The sequence below is a fragment of the Bos javanicus genome, chromosome X (assembly GCF_032452875.1).
Source record: "Bos javanicus breed banteng chromosome X, ARS-OSU_banteng_1.0, whole genome shotgun sequence".
Lineage (NCBI taxonomy): Eukaryota > Metazoa > Chordata > Mammalia > Artiodactyla > Bovidae > Bos > Bos javanicus.
In genome coordinates, this window is record NC_083897.1 from 14,262,464 (window position 1) to 14,283,827 (window position 21,364).

General features: G+C 39.8%; 1 protein-coding gene across 1 annotated transcript in view; it reads right to left on the reverse strand.

Moving 5' to 3' along the window:
• Positions 1 to 1,249: 1,249 nt before the first annotated feature.
• The window catches only part of LOC133242333 (fibrous sheath-interacting protein 2-like), an 80,384-nt gene continuing 60,269 nt past the window's right edge, over positions 1,250 to 21,364 (reverse strand). Inside the window, exons 16-21 of the mRNA XM_061408436.1 lie at positions 11,087 to 11,575; positions 9,837 to 9,934; positions 8,427 to 8,473; positions 6,166 to 6,209; positions 3,981 to 4,047; positions 1,250 to 1,465 (exon numbers count right to left, since the gene is read on the reverse strand). Of these exons, the coding sequence (XP_061264420.1) occupies positions 1,317 to 1,465; positions 3,981 to 4,047; positions 6,166 to 6,209; positions 8,427 to 8,473; positions 9,837 to 9,934; positions 11,087 to 11,575 (894 nt within the window). The 3' untranslated portion in view covers positions 1,250 to 1,316. The remainder of the gene's footprint in view (positions 1,466 to 3,980; positions 4,048 to 6,165; positions 6,210 to 8,426; positions 8,474 to 9,836; positions 9,935 to 11,086; positions 11,576 to 21,364) is intronic.

Consider the following 21,364-nt stretch of genomic DNA (forward strand, 5'->3'; position numbering starts at 1 on the left):
CTGGCAGATGCAGGTTCCAATTTTCTATTTGTGATTCCCTGACTTTGGTGTTCTCCATGGGGCTTATCCTTTCTCCATCAATTGACTTTTGACAAGTGCAGTGGCACAAATATGACTGGAAACCAGGAGCTCCTCTCTGGCCACACTGGTGGTTCATGTCTCTTAAAGGGACCAAGAGGATGCCTGGAGGCTTCAAAGCCCCCCTGAGGAGTTAGATCTCTACACGTCTTTGTTTGACGATAGACTTTGGAAATGAACTTTCAGGGAATCCTTCAACCTAGTTGGAATTGGCTGCTGTCCCTGACGGAGAAAGCAATGGCACCCCACTGCAGTACCCTTGCCTGGAAAATCCCATGGACGGAGGAGCCTGACGGGCTGCAGTCCATGGGGTCGCTAAGAGTCGGACACGACTGAGCGACTTCACTTTCACTTTTCACTTTCCTGCATTGGAGAAGGAAATGGCACCCAACTCCAGTGTTCTTGCCTGGAGAATCTCAGGGACGGGGGAGCCTGGTGGGCTGTCGTCTCTGGGGTCGCACAGAGTTGGACACGACTGAAGCGACTTAGCAGCAGCAGCTGTCCCTGAGGCCTTGTACCGATTAGACTAGTGCTGTCTGATAAGGGAACCACTAGCTACATGTGGCTATTTAAACTGAAATAAAATGGAAAGACTGGGTTCCTCAGTCATGCTAGTGACAATAGCCACGTGGGGCTGGCACCTCCTGTACCAAACTGAGCAGATACAGACCATTTCCATTACCGTAGAATGTCCTATGGGCCAGAGCTAAATTGTTCAGGCATGGCAGCAGTGTATGCAGGTGTGTGACCTGAGGGGATGGCCTTCCTGGTGCCGTCAAGGCCTCCCTAATCCTAATGGTCCTTTGAGGATTGTCTGAATTCCACTTCCTCCAGCAAATGTATCCTGACCACTCCAGCCCACAGCGATGACTCCCTTCTTTGAACACCCAGGCTGCCTGAAAGATGTGATGACACGTTGTTTTGTTGGTATCACACGTTTGCTTTGAAGTTAGTTCTCATCTTCCCAGCAAGGCTGCAGGGCCCTCAAGAGCAGAGCTTCAACCCTGCACTGCCTGCTAGATGGATCTATATGTGACACAGAGCTGCTCTTTGCATCCCAAAATGCTTGTCAGAAGCATTTATCAAAACCCTCCTTTTCTCCAACTGCCTTTTTATGTTTTCTTTGCTCTTATTTTCAATATTTATAAGAATCAGTGTGTAGGACACAATGTCAGCTTTAACAACCATTTATTTTTTGAGGAAGGTCAACATGCTTATTGTTATTGGGTATTACAGTCTCACTTTCTCTCTTGGTGAGGGGGTGAGGGTGAGAAAGGTTTCGGAACACTGGTGTTAGATCTTGAAAACACTTTGGAGAAAGTTGATGATATCTTCTTCCTCATCATTTCAGACCTCTGTCTAGAGGAAGTATGGGGCTTTTCAAAGTCTGTGAACAACCAAGAGAAATGTGATCAGTTACCAGGCTTTCCAATTGCTGTCAGGCCCCGGGGAGTGATCGTTTAGGATTCAGAAATAAGTAGTTGTATAATAGCTTTTGTTTTCAAAAGTGCTTTCACAAAGAGTAGTTTGCTCCTTCTGACAGCCTTGGGAAGAAAGCAGGAGAAACCCTTTGAAGTCAGGTGCCTTGTCTAAGGTCACATGGGTAGCCTGATGAGCTAATTCCACACAAGAAGGTAACTTTCACCTCTCAACAGTACTAGTGTCCATTTCAAAATGTCCAGATAAAAGCAGCTGTGCACTACAAAAGGCTAGCATTTCTCACTCGGTTTGGGAACATTTTCAGTTGTCTGACCCAAGTGATCTGTTTGTTGTGTGAGCTATACAGGACTTGAGTGGCCAATAAAAGGCTCCATTTGGACTCATTGTTCTATACCACTTGTCTTGTGCAAAGGGCTCTTAGAGCATCTAATAGTTTATGTTAACAAAATGATTGTTGTATCTGTAAGGACAGAAATGAGCATTTATCTTTGTTGCTGATGAATTGTGACGATGTCATAAAAAGACACAGGGCAATAAAGAACATACCTTCTTATTTCTAGTAAAAGACATGGTTCTCCTAGACCTCTTGCAAATCCTCAGTTTTTCTCTTTAGCAATATAACCTTAGGAACCTCAAGGATCTACGATTAAAACTAAGGTGAAGAAGTGAAGAAGAAGTGAAGTCGCTCAGTCGTGTCCGACTCTTTGCGACCCCATGGACTGTAGCCCAACAGGCTCCTCAGTCCATGGGATTTTCCAGGCAAGAGTACTGGAGTGGGTTGCCATTTCCTTCTCCAGGGGATCTTCCCGACCCAGGGATCAAACCTGAGTCTCCTGCATTGTAGGTAGACGCTTTACTGTCTGAGCTACCAGGGAAGGTTCTAAGGTAGCAGATAGCAAATTTAACCCCAAATAAAGGGGGGTGGGAATAGTTTAGCTCTTCAGATCAATAATGCAGTACTGGAATGTGCTGATAGTTTAAACAAAATAAGAACAACCAGGAAATTAATAAGGAAAAAGCCAAAATTTGCAAAAGTAAAGGCTTGAATGGAGAGATCTCTTCTGAAAAAGTAAGACAGACTTAGTAACAGAATTGAAGCGTATACTGCAAGGCCACATTCTGAAAATCTTGAGGGGAAAAACAAAGCTTTGTTTTTGCAATTTGCGGGTCTTGTTAAAAATGTAGATGCCTGGTCACCATTTCCAGGTCTCCTTCAAGACACCCTGCTGCTGCTTTGATCTGCTTTGTGGGCAGCACCATGGACTTCACTTGGTTGGTACTGGTCACTCTGAAGAGAGAAATGTACCTGGGTGTTTATGGCCATGACACATGCCAAGGCTAGGGAATGACATGTCGTACCATGAACTGATTTTGATTCCCCCAAAATCCTATTTGTGAAAAATAAGCTGTAATGAGCCTGTGTTGGTCCAGAAGTCCCCTCTTTTTGGGTGGGTTTTCCTAAACAGGTATCATTGTAATTTCAAATTCAATGTAAACTCTCCTCTGTGGGGAGCTTTACTACTTTGAGCACCTTAGCACAGGGTGAGCCATTTCTGCATTTCTTCCTCCAAAAGCCCTTATCAGAGCAAAAATAGGTTATCTGAACTGCTTCTCAGTGAATTCCTCTAATGTGTAGAATGTAGGGGTTGGGAGGAGGTGTCCCCATCAAACTAAAGTCACAGAAGAATGTGATTTTACTCTTTGACTGGACATGCTACTTGGAAACCTAGATGGGATCTTTTCTACTTATCACTGAACTCTGCAGGCAGTTCCTGGTCACCGCTTAGTTCTGAGATGTGGTCCCTGTTTGGCAGGAAAAAGAATATGGGATAGAGCCTCAAGACCTGTGATGTTTGAGCCCTGGCTCAGCCACCTGCTGGCTGTGCCACCTCAGGCAGGTCATTTGCCTCCATTTTCTCCTCTCTGAGAGACAACTTCAAGACTTGCAAGGAAGCATGGTATGATAAGCTTTAGTGACTTACCTTGTCGATATAATGGAAATGATGCTTCACAGGGTGGATGTGAGAAAAGCACTTAGCAGAATGCCTGGTACATGGCTGGTCCCTAATAAATGTTACTTCCAGTACCTGTCACCCCTTTGCTGTGAAGTTTAAGTCAGAGAAATGCATAATAACCTGCAAATTGCAATCTACATACATACTAAGGGAGAAGGAAATGGCCACTCACTCCAGTATCCTTGCTTGGAGAATCCCATGGACAAAGGAGCCTGGAGGGCTACAATCCATGGAGTCGCAAAGAGTCAGACACGACAGCGACTCACATACACACACACACATACATACTAAGTCATATTATTTCATCCTCATATTGGTGGTGGGTGGATGTGCTGCAAGGCAAGAGCCATTCAATGTGATGAGCAAGGGGGGTGAATGATCAAAACTCCTCTATGTTCAAAATGACATAATTGAGAGCTTCATTCTAAAATGATAAATTTGTTGTACCTGAAGTGCCATCATTTGAGGAATATGGGCTGGTCAGGTCACTTCTGCGTTGATAGAGGGTGAGAACCTGCCAAGACAAAGGTGAAATACTAGCTTAAGCCTCTGCCCTTTGATGGACAGCGAACACTAGAAACCCTGAAGGGGGCACAACCATGGTGGCATCATACATAGTAATCTCAGGGCCCCTCAGTCTCAAAGAATTATCTTCTGGGACTTTGGTTATTCCTAGGCATGACTTCTCATAATTCTTGCTAATTAGGACACCCAGGATTGGCGCCAGACTCAGACAAGGGCTGCCCCTGGCGGATAATTTCAAGGGCTCACCTGTCCCAGGTCACAGAACAATGTCAGCCCTGCTGCCCCTCCCCTCCTGGAGCTTGGAACAAATAAAACATTTTCGATCCTTCTCTGAGCAAAGCTTATGATAGTGGAGGTCTTAAGGGAAGGAGGAGGCAAGGGGAGGTCCATTTTACTACCCCAATCTTCTTTGAAATAATTCTTAACCATTGTGAGGTCTGGAGCAAGACAGTGGCAGTGTGAGGTTGCAGCAGCCTGGAGGGGGCAGGGCGGAGATGGTGGCTCAGGTGCTGGCTCTGCTCTGTGGACCTTCCTCACCCCCTGGAAGGCAGCAGCAGCAGGGTCCCAGAAGGGCCTGCAATAGGCTGGGGGAGGTGGCTGGGCTAGGTGTGCCATGGTGAGGGCGGTTAAAAAGGATGGGGCAAATCAATGAAGGCAAGATGAGAGAAGCATGAGAGATGAGAGAAGCTCTCCACACCAACACCTATCGTTGGTATGGAGAGCAGAGTATTATGGTGAAATTTTGGATTTGAGGCAGTTTATGGATTAAGATACTGAGGATAGGATATATAAAGGGATAAACTGGGACAGAACAATCTAAGGGACTGGTTCTCAACGTTGGCTGCCCAACACAACCATCTGGAGAAATATTACAAATAGGCATGCTTGGACCCCGCCCCAAACGAACAGGAATCCCTGAGGCTGGGGAAAGCATTGTTCTCTTTTCTAAGTTGCCTGGGTGACTCTAGCATGAAGTCAGTTGAGAATTCCTTATCTAAAGGAAGGAGGGGAAGGGGCAGATGCTACTAAATGGCCAGACACAAGTCTGTTAACTCAGTGGTTCTCAACACTGCCTGTTCATCAAAATCACCCAGGGCCCAGGCTGCAACCCAGACCAACTGAATCTGAATCTCGGGATGGGACGCTGGGCATCAGTTGTTAAAGTTGATTCCAGGCTGCAGCCAGGGTTGAGAACCTCTGCTCTGTGTAACAGTTCCCACACAGGGCTGTCCATCAGCTTTATGGGGGCAGGAGTTGAGGCACTCCTGACTTAGTTGAAATTTGACTCTGATGGTGCTAAGGCTGTTCTTCTGACAAACATTTATTGAGCATCTACTTTATCTCAGTCCTATGTTAGGTGCTGGGCATACAGTTATGAGTGAAAGAGACAAGCCCTTGCTGTCATGAAGCTTATACTCAAGTGAATCCTCTGCCAGAGGATGAGGGCAGGAATATTTGACAGCTTTGTTTACTTCTGAATCTCTAGCCCTTGGCACACAGTAGGCACTTGATGTTGAATAAATGACTAAATGGTGACCTAAGTGGTGTGAAGAAAATAACGCAGGATAAGGGGGATGGTTTGTGTTTATGTGTGTGTACATGCATGCTGGGGGATGGTTAAAGTGAACCAAGAGTAAAGCAAAAGTAATACAAAACAGAGAGGAGGATCTAGGAGGATCTGTAGTTTCAGTCTCCTCAGAGACTTCCTAAGAGGGCTTTAGGTGGAGGGAATTTCCTGGGATCACACTAAGGAGTGGGCCAGATTTTTGGAAAGCTGCCTAGGAAGGGTACCCTGCAAAGCAGATGGAGCCAGCGTTCATTTCCCTCAGCCAGCGCCCCTTCCTCTTCGAAGCATCTGTTTCCTCGCTGCCCCCACCGGGCCCTCTAGTTCCAGGGCCTCACTCTTTGCGTGCCATTGTTCTCAGGTGCTAAGGGACTTGCTCTATGCACTTACTCGGGGACAATAACTTCAACCAGGGGTTGGCCCCAACTGGGAGTGCTTCCTGAGGCCCCTCAAGGCATGCCACACCCTTACTTTAAGGCACTCCCTCATTTCTGTCAGGGTTCCACTGGCTCACAATGAGGGGAGCCAGTGAAAAATATTTACCTCAAGACTGCTCAAATTCTCCAGACATGGACATTCAAGACTTTCTGTGATCAAAACACAATATTGGAAAACAGTTATTTCTGAGACATGTACACATTTTGGCACAAAAATAACCTCAATAATTTCATCAGAGAATCGCAGAAACTAGGCAAGCAGAAGAAACCGAAAGAGGTGAGATCCTCAAATTCTGGGCACAGGTCGTGGGGAAGATGCCTCTAACATGCCAAGCTCATCCCATCTAGGGTCCTTGCACTTACTGAACTCTGTGTGGGACCCTCTGCTTCCAGATCTTCTTGTGGTTACTTCCTTCCCGTTATTAAGATCTGATGTTTCTAGACTTCTTGGACCAAACTAATCTAGTCAGTCATTCTATATCACTTGGGCTCTTCTTTATTATTTTTTTCATATTCATCATCAATTTCACAAATGTGTACTGAGTATCTACTCTGTGCTTCTTTTGTAGACACGTGGGGATACAGTGAACAGAGAAAAATCCCTGCCCTCATGGAACTAACATTCTAGGGAAGAGAGAAAGTCAATAAACAAAATTTTAAAAAAGCTTTCAGATGGTACAAATGCTAGGGATAAAATTAAAGCAGGGAGTGCTGGGGTGGTATTGGGGTTTCAGTTTTAAAGAAAAGTGTTCAGGGAATTTTTGACTTCGAATATAATATTTCAGCAAAGATCTGAAGAAGATAAATGTTCATGTGGCTGGAGTGGAGTGATTAAGAGGGATCATAAAGAGAGGTGGTCAGAGAGGTCACCAGGAGGGGTGAGTGGAATCCAGACCATGTGTGGCCTTGTAAGCCATTGTAAAGACCCTGGCTTTTATCCTGGGTGAAATGGGAAGTACTTATTCCTATCTAGAATTATTGTGTTTATGTGCTGTACTCAGTCGCTCAGTCCTGGCCAACTCTTCACCACCCCAGAGGAAGCCCTATTGTGTTTATATCCCCTTCCCAATTAGAAGGAGGTGAAGACTTTGTCTCTCATTCACAGCTGTATCTCCACAACTTAGAACAGTGTCCAGCCCGAAGAAAGTGCTCAGTGACTCTGTTGAATGTGAATGAATGCATGAACTGGACAGGTGCGATATTAAATATTACCACAGAATACCTATATCTAAGTGTGACTCACTGCAGTGAAGTTGAAGAAAACAATGACATTGAGTTCAGATTTAGGAGACTTGGGATCTATATTCTGACTGCCAGTATGACCTTGGACAAGTCACTTCCCTATCCTGAACCTTGGTCTGTTCAGCTGTAAAATAAGGTTATACTAGCTACTTTCTGGCTCTGACAGCCTATGATTCCGTAATACAGGAAACACGCCAGTGACGTATCATCCTCTGATGATGACCTGTTTATGGGATTCTGGCAACTTACCTCCATTCTATGATTCATCTTTTAATGAATGTTATTTCCACTCTCAAATGGAGAGGATATATTTCTTGAATAACTTCTTGAGTGGGTGCAGGCTTGAAACAACCAAGGGCAACTCCAGGTCTGTAGTTGGAGTTTTCAGGCCATCTTTACAGTAAACATGATACCCCTACCTCAGTGCTGTCCCACTGTTAGAGCCACATTGATCCTTTGAGCTTTAAAAGAATAGAGGACCAAACCCAACTCATAAATAAGGAGTCAGTTTTAACAGAGACAGAATTAAAGTGGGGTGCACCCTAGCCAGGATTTAATGTAAGCAAATAAATGTAGGTTTCATTTTTAGCTTTAAAAGCTTTTAAATATATTTTACTAGGGCTAACCTAGTTATATCAGAGAAGGCAATGGCACCCCACTCCAGTACCCACTCCAGTGTTCTTGCCTGGAGAATCCCAGGGACGGGGAGCCTGGTGGGCTGCCGTCTGTGGGGTTGCACAGAGTCGGACATGACTGAAGTGACTTAGCAGCAGCAGCAACCTAGTTATATAAAGCAAGCATACATTCTTAAAGAGATTATTAAATCCTAGTAACATGGGCTGTAGTCTACATATAGATGTGATAAACCTTTATTTCCTGGATATTTCCCACAGGATCATGGTAACTGTAAACTTATAGTCACACTACATACTTTTCACCACAATTATTAATGGAATCTTACTAGTGTTTCAGAAAAAGCAAACTAGTTCATCACACTAACTGGTTAACTGACACTGATTCCTCCATAGATCAGCCTACTGGAAAACTCAGTATTCATCAATGTGATGAACAAACTCTCTTTTTAAATACAATCTAATTTAAAGTAAGAAAAGAAATCAATCCAACCTTCTGTAACCTTGGCACCTGGATCTGTGGAATGTTCGTCATCAAAACTAAAGAAAAGATACAAGACATTTCATTTTCTTTGTATTTTATATGAAGGAATGAATAATGATCAATGAATAATAATGACTGTTAAAGAACCATCTGTGCAAGTCTTTATTTATATAGATGCAAACCTGGCATGGTATGTCAAAATAAAAATGACAGCTACATTGACTTTGGTTTTATATGTTCCCACTTGTCTTATGCAATGATACCAATAGTTGAGATTTGCCTGCAATACTAATTATGTATGTTAAGACAAGCGTGAGTGGAGATAAAGCCAGTGGTGGGCCAGGAGTGGATGTCCTAAAATGGCATTGGGTCAAAAAGAAACCTTAATTTCATGGTGCCAGGTGGAAAAGGATATAGTTGGGACAGGGTGGATTTTCTTCCTTATGCCCTATTTCTCCCATGATACAAAGTGCTACTGTTCTGAGCTTATGGTTACCAGCGGGGAGGGTGGGGTGAAGGGGTGGTTAGGGAGTTTGGGATGGACATGTACACACTGCTGTATTTAAAGCAGATAACCAACAAGGAAGTACTGTATAGCACAGGGAACTCTGCTCGATGTTATGTGGCAGCCTGGATGGGAAGGGAGTTTGGGGGAGAATGGATACATGTATACATGTATGGCTGAATCCCTTTGATGTCTACCTGAAATTATTACAACATTGTTCATTGGTGATACCCCAATATAAAATAAAAAGTTTTAAAAAACAAAAACAGAGTGCTACCGTTCCCAGTTTGTGAATATTCTTATGAACACAAGAGCAATTTTAGACATGTTTTGGCTATTCTAGAAAAACTATTAAGACTTCAGTGTACTTTGTTCCTCCCTGTCCCTATAGATATCACATGGTCCAGCCTTTCTCTTATAGTCTTTTCCAACCTGGATGGTCTTATCTAAATCTTATCCATCATTTAAAGCCCAACTCCAACTCTAATGCTTTTAAGAATTCTTCCCTGAGTGCTCTAATTTACATTGCCCCTCTATGTCCTTGGGATTCTTCTGACAGTGCAACCCTGCTAAGCATTTAGGTACATATGTGAACTAAGTGGGGACTGTTGACTCAGAGCCTGTCTCCCAGATTCAAGAACCTAACACATTAAAGACTCAAAGTAACTAAACTAGAAAGCAGATCCCAGGAGAAGAAAGTAGAGACCAGGTAAATAGGAATAGGAGAAAAGATGTGAAGGGAGGGCCCAGGAAGTAAACACAGAGGGGAGTTAGGGGAAGGAGTGAGGGGAGATTGAAGGGCTAAACTGGCTTCCTCACAGATTTACTTGAGGGGCCCATTCTTCCCATCAACATAACGTTCATTTCAGATTTCTATTTCCTTAGCCAACTAGTATTACTTTAACTGACTGTACCTAGAAAACGAAGCCAGATCTTCATTATATGAAGATGCACTCATCATTCTATGGATGAAATGATGTGTTGGTTCGGTGTTAGGTCTCATTTCTGTTTCCTGGAAAAATACAAGACACAAAAGAGTGTTTATAATAAATAAAACATACCACAACATTTCCTTAGTTATCTATATAGCCAGCATTTCTGACCAGGCACACTTTGTTTGCTCATGAGATTTCACATGGCTTTCCAGTAAATAAACAGATCCCAATACATAGAGTTTGTGCAAGGCTATTGACCTGATGAGCTCCTGAACTGGTCAGAGTCATAGCCCTGTGTTTTGTTTTCTCTGGTTCATTGCTGCTTCTGAGTTAACTGGAAAGAAGTGAAAGTGAAAGTCGCTCAGTCATGTATGACTCTTTGCAACTCCATAGACTGTAGTCCATGGAATTCTCCAGGCCAGAATACTGGAGTGGGTAGCCTTTCCCTTTTCCAGAGGATCTTCCCAACCCAGGCATTGAACCCAGGTTTCCTGCAAATGGATAATCCATGGGACTGTTTTACTAGGAAATTCTAAATCATGAGTAATCCCCATACATATGAGTAAGGTACAATTTTGGGGGGAGGGCTAACCCAAGAGGTCAGTGAGGCCCAGATCACCACTAGAAGGGTACAGAACCAGGGATAAGAGCTAGAGTTTATGGGCTGTTTACAGGGGGAATATTCAACATATTCAACTAACAAGCTGGATAAGTAATTTTTAAGAAGATAATTGGTTAAATAACTTTCCCCAAAGTCACATAGCTACTAAGTGACAAAGCCAGAATTCAAACCTAGATAGGCTGGATTTGCCTGAATGTTTTTACTCCCCTTCAAGTCCATCTTCTGGTCCTGCCCACTGGAATGGAGTTGGTACACACAAAACTTCCAATGAATATTTACAGGGCAGTGTACCAAAAACCCCCACAACCTATCATTTTAAATAATTAGCTTGTATTTCTCCTAACCAGTTTCTATTTTCTGTTTTTCTTGTCCTTCTAAATAGCCTAGGACTCTTTCCATGATCTTTTTTTCTTCAATTGAGGCTCCTGGCTTCATCTGTTAATCATTTCCCTTTTGTTGTAAATATCATCAGAGCTGGGAGAGACTACTTGGGATCCAGTTGATGCCCTTATCTTCCTACCCAATGTGTATTACTTGGGCTAAGTTTGTGAAACTCCCTACCCTTTCTGTAGAAACCTGGTCACTGACAGTTACATTTCTCACTTACGCTCAGTTGTGTCTTTTTCTCCCAAGACGAGTTTGTGACAGTCAAGCATTCTGAGGTAGTTACATCAATGTTAGAATCAGTTCTTATTAGTGTCTGTTCAGATTCCGTCTGTTTTGCTGGTGACACTTCAGTCATTATAGTTACACTGGATTTGGGCTGACATTTTCCTACTGACAAAAATTTTTTCAGACTGTGATTGCTCATCAGTGGCTTAGGGTGAGCCACTGTGCTGGTAGTGAGCTTCATGTCTTCTTTTACTTGATCTTCAAGTGGGCTTTCTGGAAATTCTTCTTCTTTTACAACCTCTTGTAAAACAACTTCATCTTCATCAGAAGCTAAGCTTTCTTCTTTATTTTCTAAATTTTCTTGACTAATATCATGAGTTATTAACCGAATGATAAGATCTTTTTTGCTTTGGACATCTTTTAAAAGCTCCACTTTGGTGATGTCGGGCTTTATTAAACTCTGAAATGAATTTCTACTAGAAGTCTGGAATTAAAGAGACAATGAATGTTAAAAAACAACCAATTCAGTCATTTTTGCTGTGGTTCTACTGTATTGAATAGTAAGGCAACTTTCACATGGTTTCTATTTCAATTTAGTAAAATTACTTATCTTTAAGTGCCTTTTACTTATATATTAGTCATATATTTAAAAGAAAAAATAAATGAAAATCATAAGCAATATTTGCTCTTTTCTATAATTCTTTTTTGCATTCAAGATTAACAGTCCAGTTCAAAGAAGAGATCCTAACTAAGGTTCCTCCTTTTGCTTCAAATTTTACATTTCACTCATCAAGAAATGCAAAATGCATACTTTAAGTACACTGTTTTCATCATTTGCTTTGAAAGTCTTATAACAGATTTAGACACGATAACATGTTTTTCTGAACTCCTTACTAGGGAACTAATACAGCAATCTAAATAAAGAAATTTTCATGAAAAAGGCAAAGTGTTGGCTGACCAGGATTTTTAAAACTGATGAATAATGGCAAAATTGTGAAGGACTTTGAATGTTCACTCCTCACCCCTCCAACACCCTAATCCTTGGAACATATTTTCCAAAGGAAGCTTCAAAGAGTAACTTTTCATTCTCACTTCCCTAGTCAAATGTTACTTTCCATTTTGCAATGTTAAAGACAGATTAAGGAAGAGACCATTACAATTAAACAAATAACTTTTCCCATTTCTGTAGCCTTTTGATGATGCCCCAGAACTTTCAAGTTAATTTGAGTTATCAATCTTAGATCCCTCTGTAACACTGCAAACCAGATTTTCAGATAAATGCTGCCTTAAAGGAATATCCTTCGTGCAAAACAAAATTAAAGAACTTCTGTAAGAAATGGAAATAATCAATTTTGGTTATCTGTGCTGGTGGAGGGAAAGGGGTCAAAAAATAGATCATTGTATATGGCTTTGGAATGTGAATGTGACACGGTATGAGCTTTAATAGGCATGTGTCTGGTGTATTAGGAAGTTTTGGTACCTCAAAATAGCAAATGAGGCCTGGCTTGTAGATTTCTGACAGAGTTGTCTGGGTTTTCTAAACCGATCTATTCTTTCTGTAACCCTCATTCTCGTGACACTGCTATTCAGATAGCTGGAAGGAATCAAAACAACTGAAGCATGCTGCGCTACCCGTGTCTAATTTCCTTAAGGCAACTTTCACTTCCCTTAAGGTTAGCAGGGGTAGTTGTTTTGGATTAGCTATTCTCTTTCAAGTTCCTCTGGGCTATAAGAGATAGTTAAACTACTGATAAAGGATGTAAGAGAAGAAAGCAGGTAACCAAGACGAAGAACGGATGGGTATGTCTGCAGATGGTTAAGAAGTAATGACATGAGAGTCATGTTCTACAGTTTAGACAGATTTTGTGCCCAAGGAATTACTTACATATAAATGAAGACTACTAAGTAAATACTAGTATAATTTTGAAAGCCCAGAGAGAAAAGGACATTTGAGAGCTAGAAAGGACCTTTATCTAGTCCAAGAAATTAAGGACCAGGGAGATTTCCATCAGTGTATGACAGTCTCAGTATTTGGAACAAAAAAAAGTACCCATCAATGTATTCACTAGCTCTGAGACTTAGTTCAGTGAGTTGGAAAATGGTGTTAAGGAAAACATGCTCCTGGGCCTAGGCTCCAGGCAGGCTAGTTCCATAGAACTTTGCCCTGTTTGTGAGCCACAGGTGTGTGAGTGCATAGTGCAAGAGGCTCATTTACACCTAGGGGCTTTGGTATTCAATCAGAAAATGGGGTTGATCAGTGGAACTCTATCTCCTGGCAACACTGCCCCTAAGATCAGTAAACAGAACTAACTACTTTTTCAAATAGTTGCATTGTACTAAGGACAGCATTTTGGCAATTCAGATCCCCATTACTGAAGTACATTTGGAGCCCAAATATGGGACTGCAGAGAAACTAGTTCATAAAAATAGCAGCACGAAGACAACTGGATCCAGAACAAGGCTAGAATGGGAAAGAAACTTAGTTTGTGCTGAGGATGTATATAGAGAACTGGGAAACAAAGGGAACAAAAGTGAAATAAGAAGAAAACTCTAAAGAGCTTTTGGTCTAATGTTTGTTGATAAATGTTACTAAGTGAAAACAATACTTCTGAGGAGCTTTAAGATTGAGGATTTCAATCCAATAGAGACTAGTTTAGCTGATATTCTAACTGGCCCTTTTGGACTCATATAGTACTATGACAATGTATATCCATTAAAAAGAAAATTGTGGTAACTGTCAGAATTGTATTTCCTCTGAGTTGCCAAATGAAAACTATAATTCCAATCAGCTCTGTTTGCTATTAAGGGTGTTTCTCTGCACTCCCATTGTTCAAGAAATGGCAGTTCAGTTTGACTGGCTACTGGAAACTAGCCTGCCACCTTTACATGAGCCACATTGCTGATGGGGTTAGTCCCAGGAAAGCAGAGGATTGTACTGGAGGAATCAGAGTCCCTAATTCGACTGGGCTGGGCAAGAGAAATTGACCATACTTTACAAGTGCATTCCCACAGACCTCCCTGAAAAAGGAAATCACAGAAGGACGACAGACAGGTCTTACTAATTGCTCATTTCTTTTCACCACTGCCTTTTGCACTTACCTCTAAAGGCTTTACGTTCAGTCGTCCCATCTGATCCAAATAAATGCGTTTTTCTTTCTTTCTGTTTCTCGCAGCAGGTATCTCAGTTGAGTAACTCTTCCCATTTATTGATGCTCTTCTCAATGTTTCAATGCTGTGTCCAGTTCTAGCTAAACACTCGGTCTGCAGCTTCTCAAGAGACTGTGTTTTTATAGAAATAACCCCTAAGTGCTCTGCAACAATGTCGGGATCAATATTAATTGGTTCTTTGCCGAGGTGAGGAATTATCCTAACCGAAAGCTCCTCTTGCCTTAAACCTTGATCTAACCCTTTTTGCTCTAGTCCAGGTTCTATTTTGATAGTGTGCTCATGCACCTTTTCAACAATTCGATCAATGTCCAAATCACCAAAGAGATTAGCACATGGATCTCCTGAGCTAATCATTGCTAATGGACAACTGGAAACTTTCCTGATAATTAAAGAAGCCATTTCTTTAGGAAAGATGCAGTTTGTATCTTTCATATCATGATAAAGTTCTTCATGTGTTCCAGATTGTTGTAGTACACAATTATAAACAGAATCAACCATCTGAGAAATAATTTCTATGCTTTCTGGATTTAAAAAGTATTCTTCAGGATTGGCAGCTACAATACTAATGTTTTTCCTGGAAATTTCAGCTGTCACGGATTTTGTCAATTGGGATGCAATTTTATTTAACTCAGGCTTTGATAAGTTTTCAGCATCTTTGCTTGAGGCACTTGGCAACTTGACTAGTTTAGCCAAGAACAAGGCAAGTGTTTCCTCTAAAAACCTGGCATCTAATACAGCCTCTTTTTTGGTTGGAGACTTTTTCTTTGACTTCAGATCATCAATAATCTTAGCCACCTTTTCCATAATTTTGACGGCTTCTAGAACTAACTCTGAACTTGATGTTTCTTCCTGTTCTTGAGGATGAAATTCTGAATTGGAAATTTCCTTCACCATTAAAAATCCTATTATGTCAGAAAGGACATTGCTCTTCCCCATTAAATCTTTGTACACTGAAATATGGGAGCCCGAGTGCTTTAGAACAGTGCTATAAACAGAAGTGACTACTTTTTCAATAGTTGCACTGTCTGTTAAAGACACAGTGGAGGACTTTTTGACCTGTGGCACTACTGTAATATGACTTTGAGAGAGATATTGTTGAAATGAACTCAAGATTTTTGAGCTTATTTTTTGCATTTCAGTGTTCAGAAAATTGTTTTGTTCTTTATCTGCTTTTGGAAACATAGATAGAAGCTTTGACAAAAACTTTACAGCAATTTCTTCTATTATGTTAAAAGGCAGTTTGTAAGCCCAGGATGGTTGAGGCTGGGGAACTTCACTGGTTTGGGTAACACCTCTAAGGATATTTTCAATAGTACTATCAATTTCTGTACACTGAAGTGGTGTTAGTTCTCCAGAAAAATAGTTTTGTAACTGATTTCCAGTCACTTCCTGTACAACTAAATTGACTATGGCTTCTGAAAGGATTTTGCAACCACTGCTAATACACTTTCGTATGCTCTCTTGAGATCCAAATTGAGGCAAAAGATTATTATAAACAGTTTGAACCACTAACTGAATAATTTCATCATCATTAGGATGTAAGGATTTTACATACTGTATAATCATATCTTCATCTTTGGAGATCTCTGTTTTAACTGTACTTGCTAACTTCATTTGAAGGAAATCTAACTCTGTGTACAAATTATCCTCAGACATTTCTGTTTTAGCATTGGCTACTGTTGAGAAAATTCTCGATAGGAGAGAAGAAATTATCCTTTCTAAAAATTCATAAGGCAGCATTATGGTATACGGTGATGATGTCTGACATTCTTTGCAGGCTGTCTGGGCCACGTTATGGACCTTTTTCATAACCTTCTTAGATTCTAGAGGCAAACATTCTGGATCTGGACCCTCATCATAAAATAGCAAGTTTAGCTGATACTGAAGAATTTCTTCTATTACTGCATTAGCTAGCCTTTTTGCTAATTTTTCAACATTAAAATTTATGTCCTCACAGATGGAGTCCTGAGATCTATAATCCTGTAAGATATTGCATATAGAGGAGTGAACAATCTTATTGACCAACATTTTATCAATTGATGGTATTTTAGCTGTAAAAGGTGTCTGACCTGAAGAAGGTAATTTAGTTGCAGGTACCATGTTATGTATGGGTGGTATATTATCCATAGTTATCTTTTTCTTGGAAGGTCTTTTAACCACAGACAGTTCTTTTTGCCTGAGAGGTGCTTTATGAACTGCTGAAACGTTATCCTCAGATGGAAGGAACTTAATTCCTTGATCTGGGTTTAATACTTTAATTTGAGCATCTGAAAACTCCTTTAACAGGGAATCAATCAGTTTCATAGCCATACCATAGAGCTCAGCTGGATTTACATCATTGGTTACCTTTTGACATGCATCATATGTATCCAGTGAAGAAGAAAAAATCAATTTGTTAACTATTTCAGAGATTACATCTTCTAAAAAGTTAGCAGGGAAAATCCTGGGTTTATTTTCTAGTAGGTTCTGAGGATTGTCCCATTTATGAGGTTGCCTTTGGATCTCATTCTCTTCCTCTTTTGCAGGAGCATTTTGTTTAGCTGAATTCACTGAGGAATGCTGGGCAAAATCCTTGCCACAAGCTTGAGTTACATATGCTGCGTTTTCACCTAGGAGGCTTGGGTAATTTAAATCATCCACTGGTCCTTGGAGAGATGATGTTTCTAAAACATTTCTGTAAATGCTTACAGGGACATTTTGGGCATGTTTAGAATGTAAGATCTGTTTGTCATTTGTAGCTGGGTAAGCTGGAGAATCCCTCCTCTTTTCTTGGATCTCTGTAGTTCTCACTTTGGATGTCAGAGATGGTAATTCAAGAGGTATATCCCCTTTTCCTAACGAACTTCCTTTTTTCTTGTCACTCTTCTTTTTACAACATATTTCAAAACTTGGTTCCAGGATAACTTTGTTTTTTGTATCATTCATAGCTGGTGAAAGATGTTGATATAGCTCATCACCTCGCCCTTTCTCATCTCTTCTAGACACGCGGTCTTTCTTCTTGATTTCATTCTTTGTAAATGCTGTACCCAAATCTGGCCCCGGAGTATCTTTACTTTTCACACTGGTTGTCGTTGAAGTAAGTTTTGATATGTTCTCATCTTTTCCAATTGAAGTTTCCTTTTTCTTTTCATCCCCTTTCTTTTTCTTTGCCATACCTCCAACTGACTCTAATGCTATGGTAGTTACTTTGCTCTTCATAATACTACTTATATTAATACATATTGGCTGCTGGATGCTGCCTGTTTTCATTGATGTCTTTTTTTTGAAGTTCTCTTTTCCATTAACTGCTCTACTATCTATTTCCAAAGTGTCCATTTTGTTTTTCAGGTCTGAGCTTAGGGGAATAAGTGTAGATAACTGTTCTAGTGAAGAAACTGGGTTCTCCTTCAAGCTTCTGTTTATCTTTGTAAAGGTTTTATATGGTAGGTGTTGAATTCTTTGCATGATGCTATCCACATCTAGATATGAAAACAAGGTGGAAGACTGGCCTCCTGAAAAAAGTGGCTGAATCTTGAAAGCAGAGATTGCCTTCTTAGTTAAAGCAGCAACCATCTCTATAACAATGTTACTTCTATCATGTTTCTGAACATTTTTAGATCCATATATTTCTGTCACCTCATCATACACAGAATCACATACTTTATCAACTGTTTCTTTATTTACTGGTGGAAATGCAAACATTTTTTCAGCACTTGTTAGAACTTTAATTTTGCTTTTCCTAAATTCCCCTATCAGAACATTTGCAAATTTAATAGCCAGGCCCATGATACTTCTTTCCGATATCTCTTTGTCCTTAGGATTTTCAGCAGTTTTTGGTAGAGTATAAAATTTGCGAACAAGGTCAAAGACGACATCTTCCAAAAACATAGCAGAGTATACAGAAGTCTGGGGGAAGGACTGTATTTTTTCTTTAATGGGATTCAAGAGTTCAATGACATCATCATTTCTGGGTAAGTCACTGGGAAATGATTTTTCATCACATAGAAATGGTTGCAGATGGTGGTCCACAATTTCCTTCATAATGAAACCAGCTATTCTCCCAAGGAATGAGCCTCCTCTTTTGTATGCATCTTTCTGCACTTCATCTTCAAACTTAATTTTTTTAATAATATTGTTACATACAGAGTCAACAAAGTCATCAATTGCCCCTAATTGCAAATTTTCCACATGTTCCTCTGCCTCAGCAAGTCTAATCTCATGTTCAGAAATTTCTGTTATAATATCATCAGTTAGTTTTGAAGCTGTATTCACAAACGCATAATCTGGTGGCACCCCTTCCTCGTTTGGTTCTATTTCAGTCTCAGGTGAAGGAAACATACGTGCCAGAATCTTGTAAATCATATTTTCTAAAAGGGAACGAGGCAATACAGTAATGCATGATGGCAAGTCATGGCTATCATTGTTGATGGTGCTGAGTACATTTCTGATGATATTCTTCTCTTGGAGGGAGGAATAGGAAGAAGTTTCTAATTTTCCTAAAACTAATGACTCCACCTGATAATCATAAATTTCTTCTAACAGAAGATGATATATTTTTTCCCCAAACCCAACAGCATCATTTTGTATAGCTCTATAAATATGAAACAGAGATTGATAATCATCTAATATTTTTTCATAAATAATACTAACAGTTTTTTTAACCATTTCTTTGTATCCTTCTGAAAAATAGAGATTTTCATGCAAGTGATCTGCAACTAAAATTTGTGAAGTGGTGAATTCCAGCACAATTGATTTTACTAATCTTGTAACAATATCTGTAACATTGGCTTTTGCTTTACATGGATTTTCAGTAGCCAAGACATATGAGAATATACAAAGAATTTTGCATAAAAGCTCAGAAATTACTTCCTCCAAAAAGACAGCTGAATTCACAATGAAGGATAATTCTCTTTGTTTAGGATTTATTGCTCTCTGCTGATAAATTTGCTCCATTGTACAAGGAAGAGTTTTATCTCCAGGTAAAAATGACTCAAGATGATGGTTAAATATTTCCCTTATTATATAACTTGCTATTTTTGTTACAGGTATATTACTTATGCCTTTTTTATCTTTTGAAATAGACTGGTATAGCTTTAAATGAGAAATGTCAGTATAAATGGCATCAACCATAGCCTGGATACTGTTTTCTGAAATTACATTTTGTTTTTCACTTCCATCTTTAACGATGCATATTGCATGTTTAGAAATTATTGACATGATTTCATCAATCAGTCTCACAACTATGTTGTTGAAGTCTGACTGCAAAAAGTATGGGTCTTCTGCACTGCAGTTCAATAGACTTATCTGAGATAAAACCTGAGATACTATTTTTTCCAAATGTGTATGTGACAATATGGTGGTATATGTTGTACAAGTCTGTCTTCGGAGGCTTGATGTATTGATTGCATAATGAACTCTCTTTATCAAAACATCAGCATTGAGTTTTGAATATGATTTGAAAGGTAGCTTTGCTATGAAATATGGAGGAATTTGGAAATCAAAAACTTCAGCCAGGATAATTTTAGTAAGCCTCTCAGCCAGTGTCTTGGTGTCACTGAAAAAGTCCTTATTAGGTTCCAGTTCATATTCCTGTAAAACTTTGCTATATGCTGCATTGATAATTTTTATCACTGTGTCTCTATCTACTGGTGGCAAACACAATTGTTCCTCAGCATTTTCTAGGGTACTAACTTGAACTTTTGAGAATTCTTTCGTTATCAAATATATGAATTTTTCGGCTGTTTCCAACAGTTCTTTTTCTGAATCTCTTAGTGATTTTGTTTGTACAATACCTAATGCTCTGTGGAATATTTTACTTAAAACTCCAGAAATCACATCTTCCAAAAAGGCTGAGGAGTAAACACTGGCAAAAAAAGAATGTCTTCTTTTTGTACTATCAAAGTATCTATATGATGAAGTAAATGACAACTTTCCATACAAAAATGGATGAAGATGTTGTTGGCAAATATTTTTAATGATAAAACTTGCTATTCTATCAATAAAAACATTGTCACTGCTTATGATATCGTGCTCAGCTGCTTCTTGAGACCCAGAGTTTTGCCCGATATTTCTGAGTGTGGAATCAACGAGACACTGAACATCATCCTCTGAATAAAGAGATTCAGTTTCATCTTCATCTTTTGAAAATCGAATCTCATGTTGAGAAATTTTCATTCTAATATCACTGATTAACTTTGAAGAGATTTCACTGTGATTAATTTCTGATCTATCTTTTGGAGTTTTGCTGTATGGAACCATGTTAGATGCAGAAGGAAAGATTCTAGATAATAGTTTTCTGATTATTTCTTCTAAAAATGTGTATGGCAGCAAAGTGTTATATGGAGATAAATGCTGGCTTGGCTGGGTAGGTTTAGTGATGCCTCTAAAGATGTTCTGAATTATGTTCTCTGCTGTCAAAATAGTATAGGAAGAAGCTGACAAATCTCCAGAAAACAGTGGATGAAAAAGATAATCAGATATAGCTGCTACAATTAAATTGGTGATATTTTCTGCAAAAATATCACTGTCTTTGAGTTCTTTACTATCAACAGCCAGCCCATACTGTTTCAGAACATTCTTATAAACTAAATTGACAAGTTCATCCATGGTGTCTGAATCTACAGTGGGGAATGGCTGCTCTTGGTCATCACGAAGAATGCAGATTTTAGCCTTTTTAAAATGGTTGTTTATTGAGTTTACTATTTTTGAGGTCATTTTATCCAAATCACACTCCATGTTATATTTTGGATTGAAGACCTTTGATAATAGTCTGGCAACAATTTCTTCTACAAATGCATTAGGATAAAAGCTTATACCTAGTGATGATGACTTCTGGGGTCTGTGTGACCCTGTGACTTCACTGAGAACCTCTTTAACCATATTTGATATTTCATCCAATGGAGACATTGAATGAGGTAAGCCCTCTTCACACAAAAAGGGTTGAAGATGATTTTCAATAATCTCTTGAATAATAAGACCAGCCATTCGGTCAACCATAATTGGGCTTTGGCTTTCTATGCTTTTCTGTATTGACGCAAGTGAGTCAGACATCTGCAAAATATTATTATAAATAGACTCCACCATATTTTGAAGGTTTTGTTCTGTATATACACATTGACAATCATAT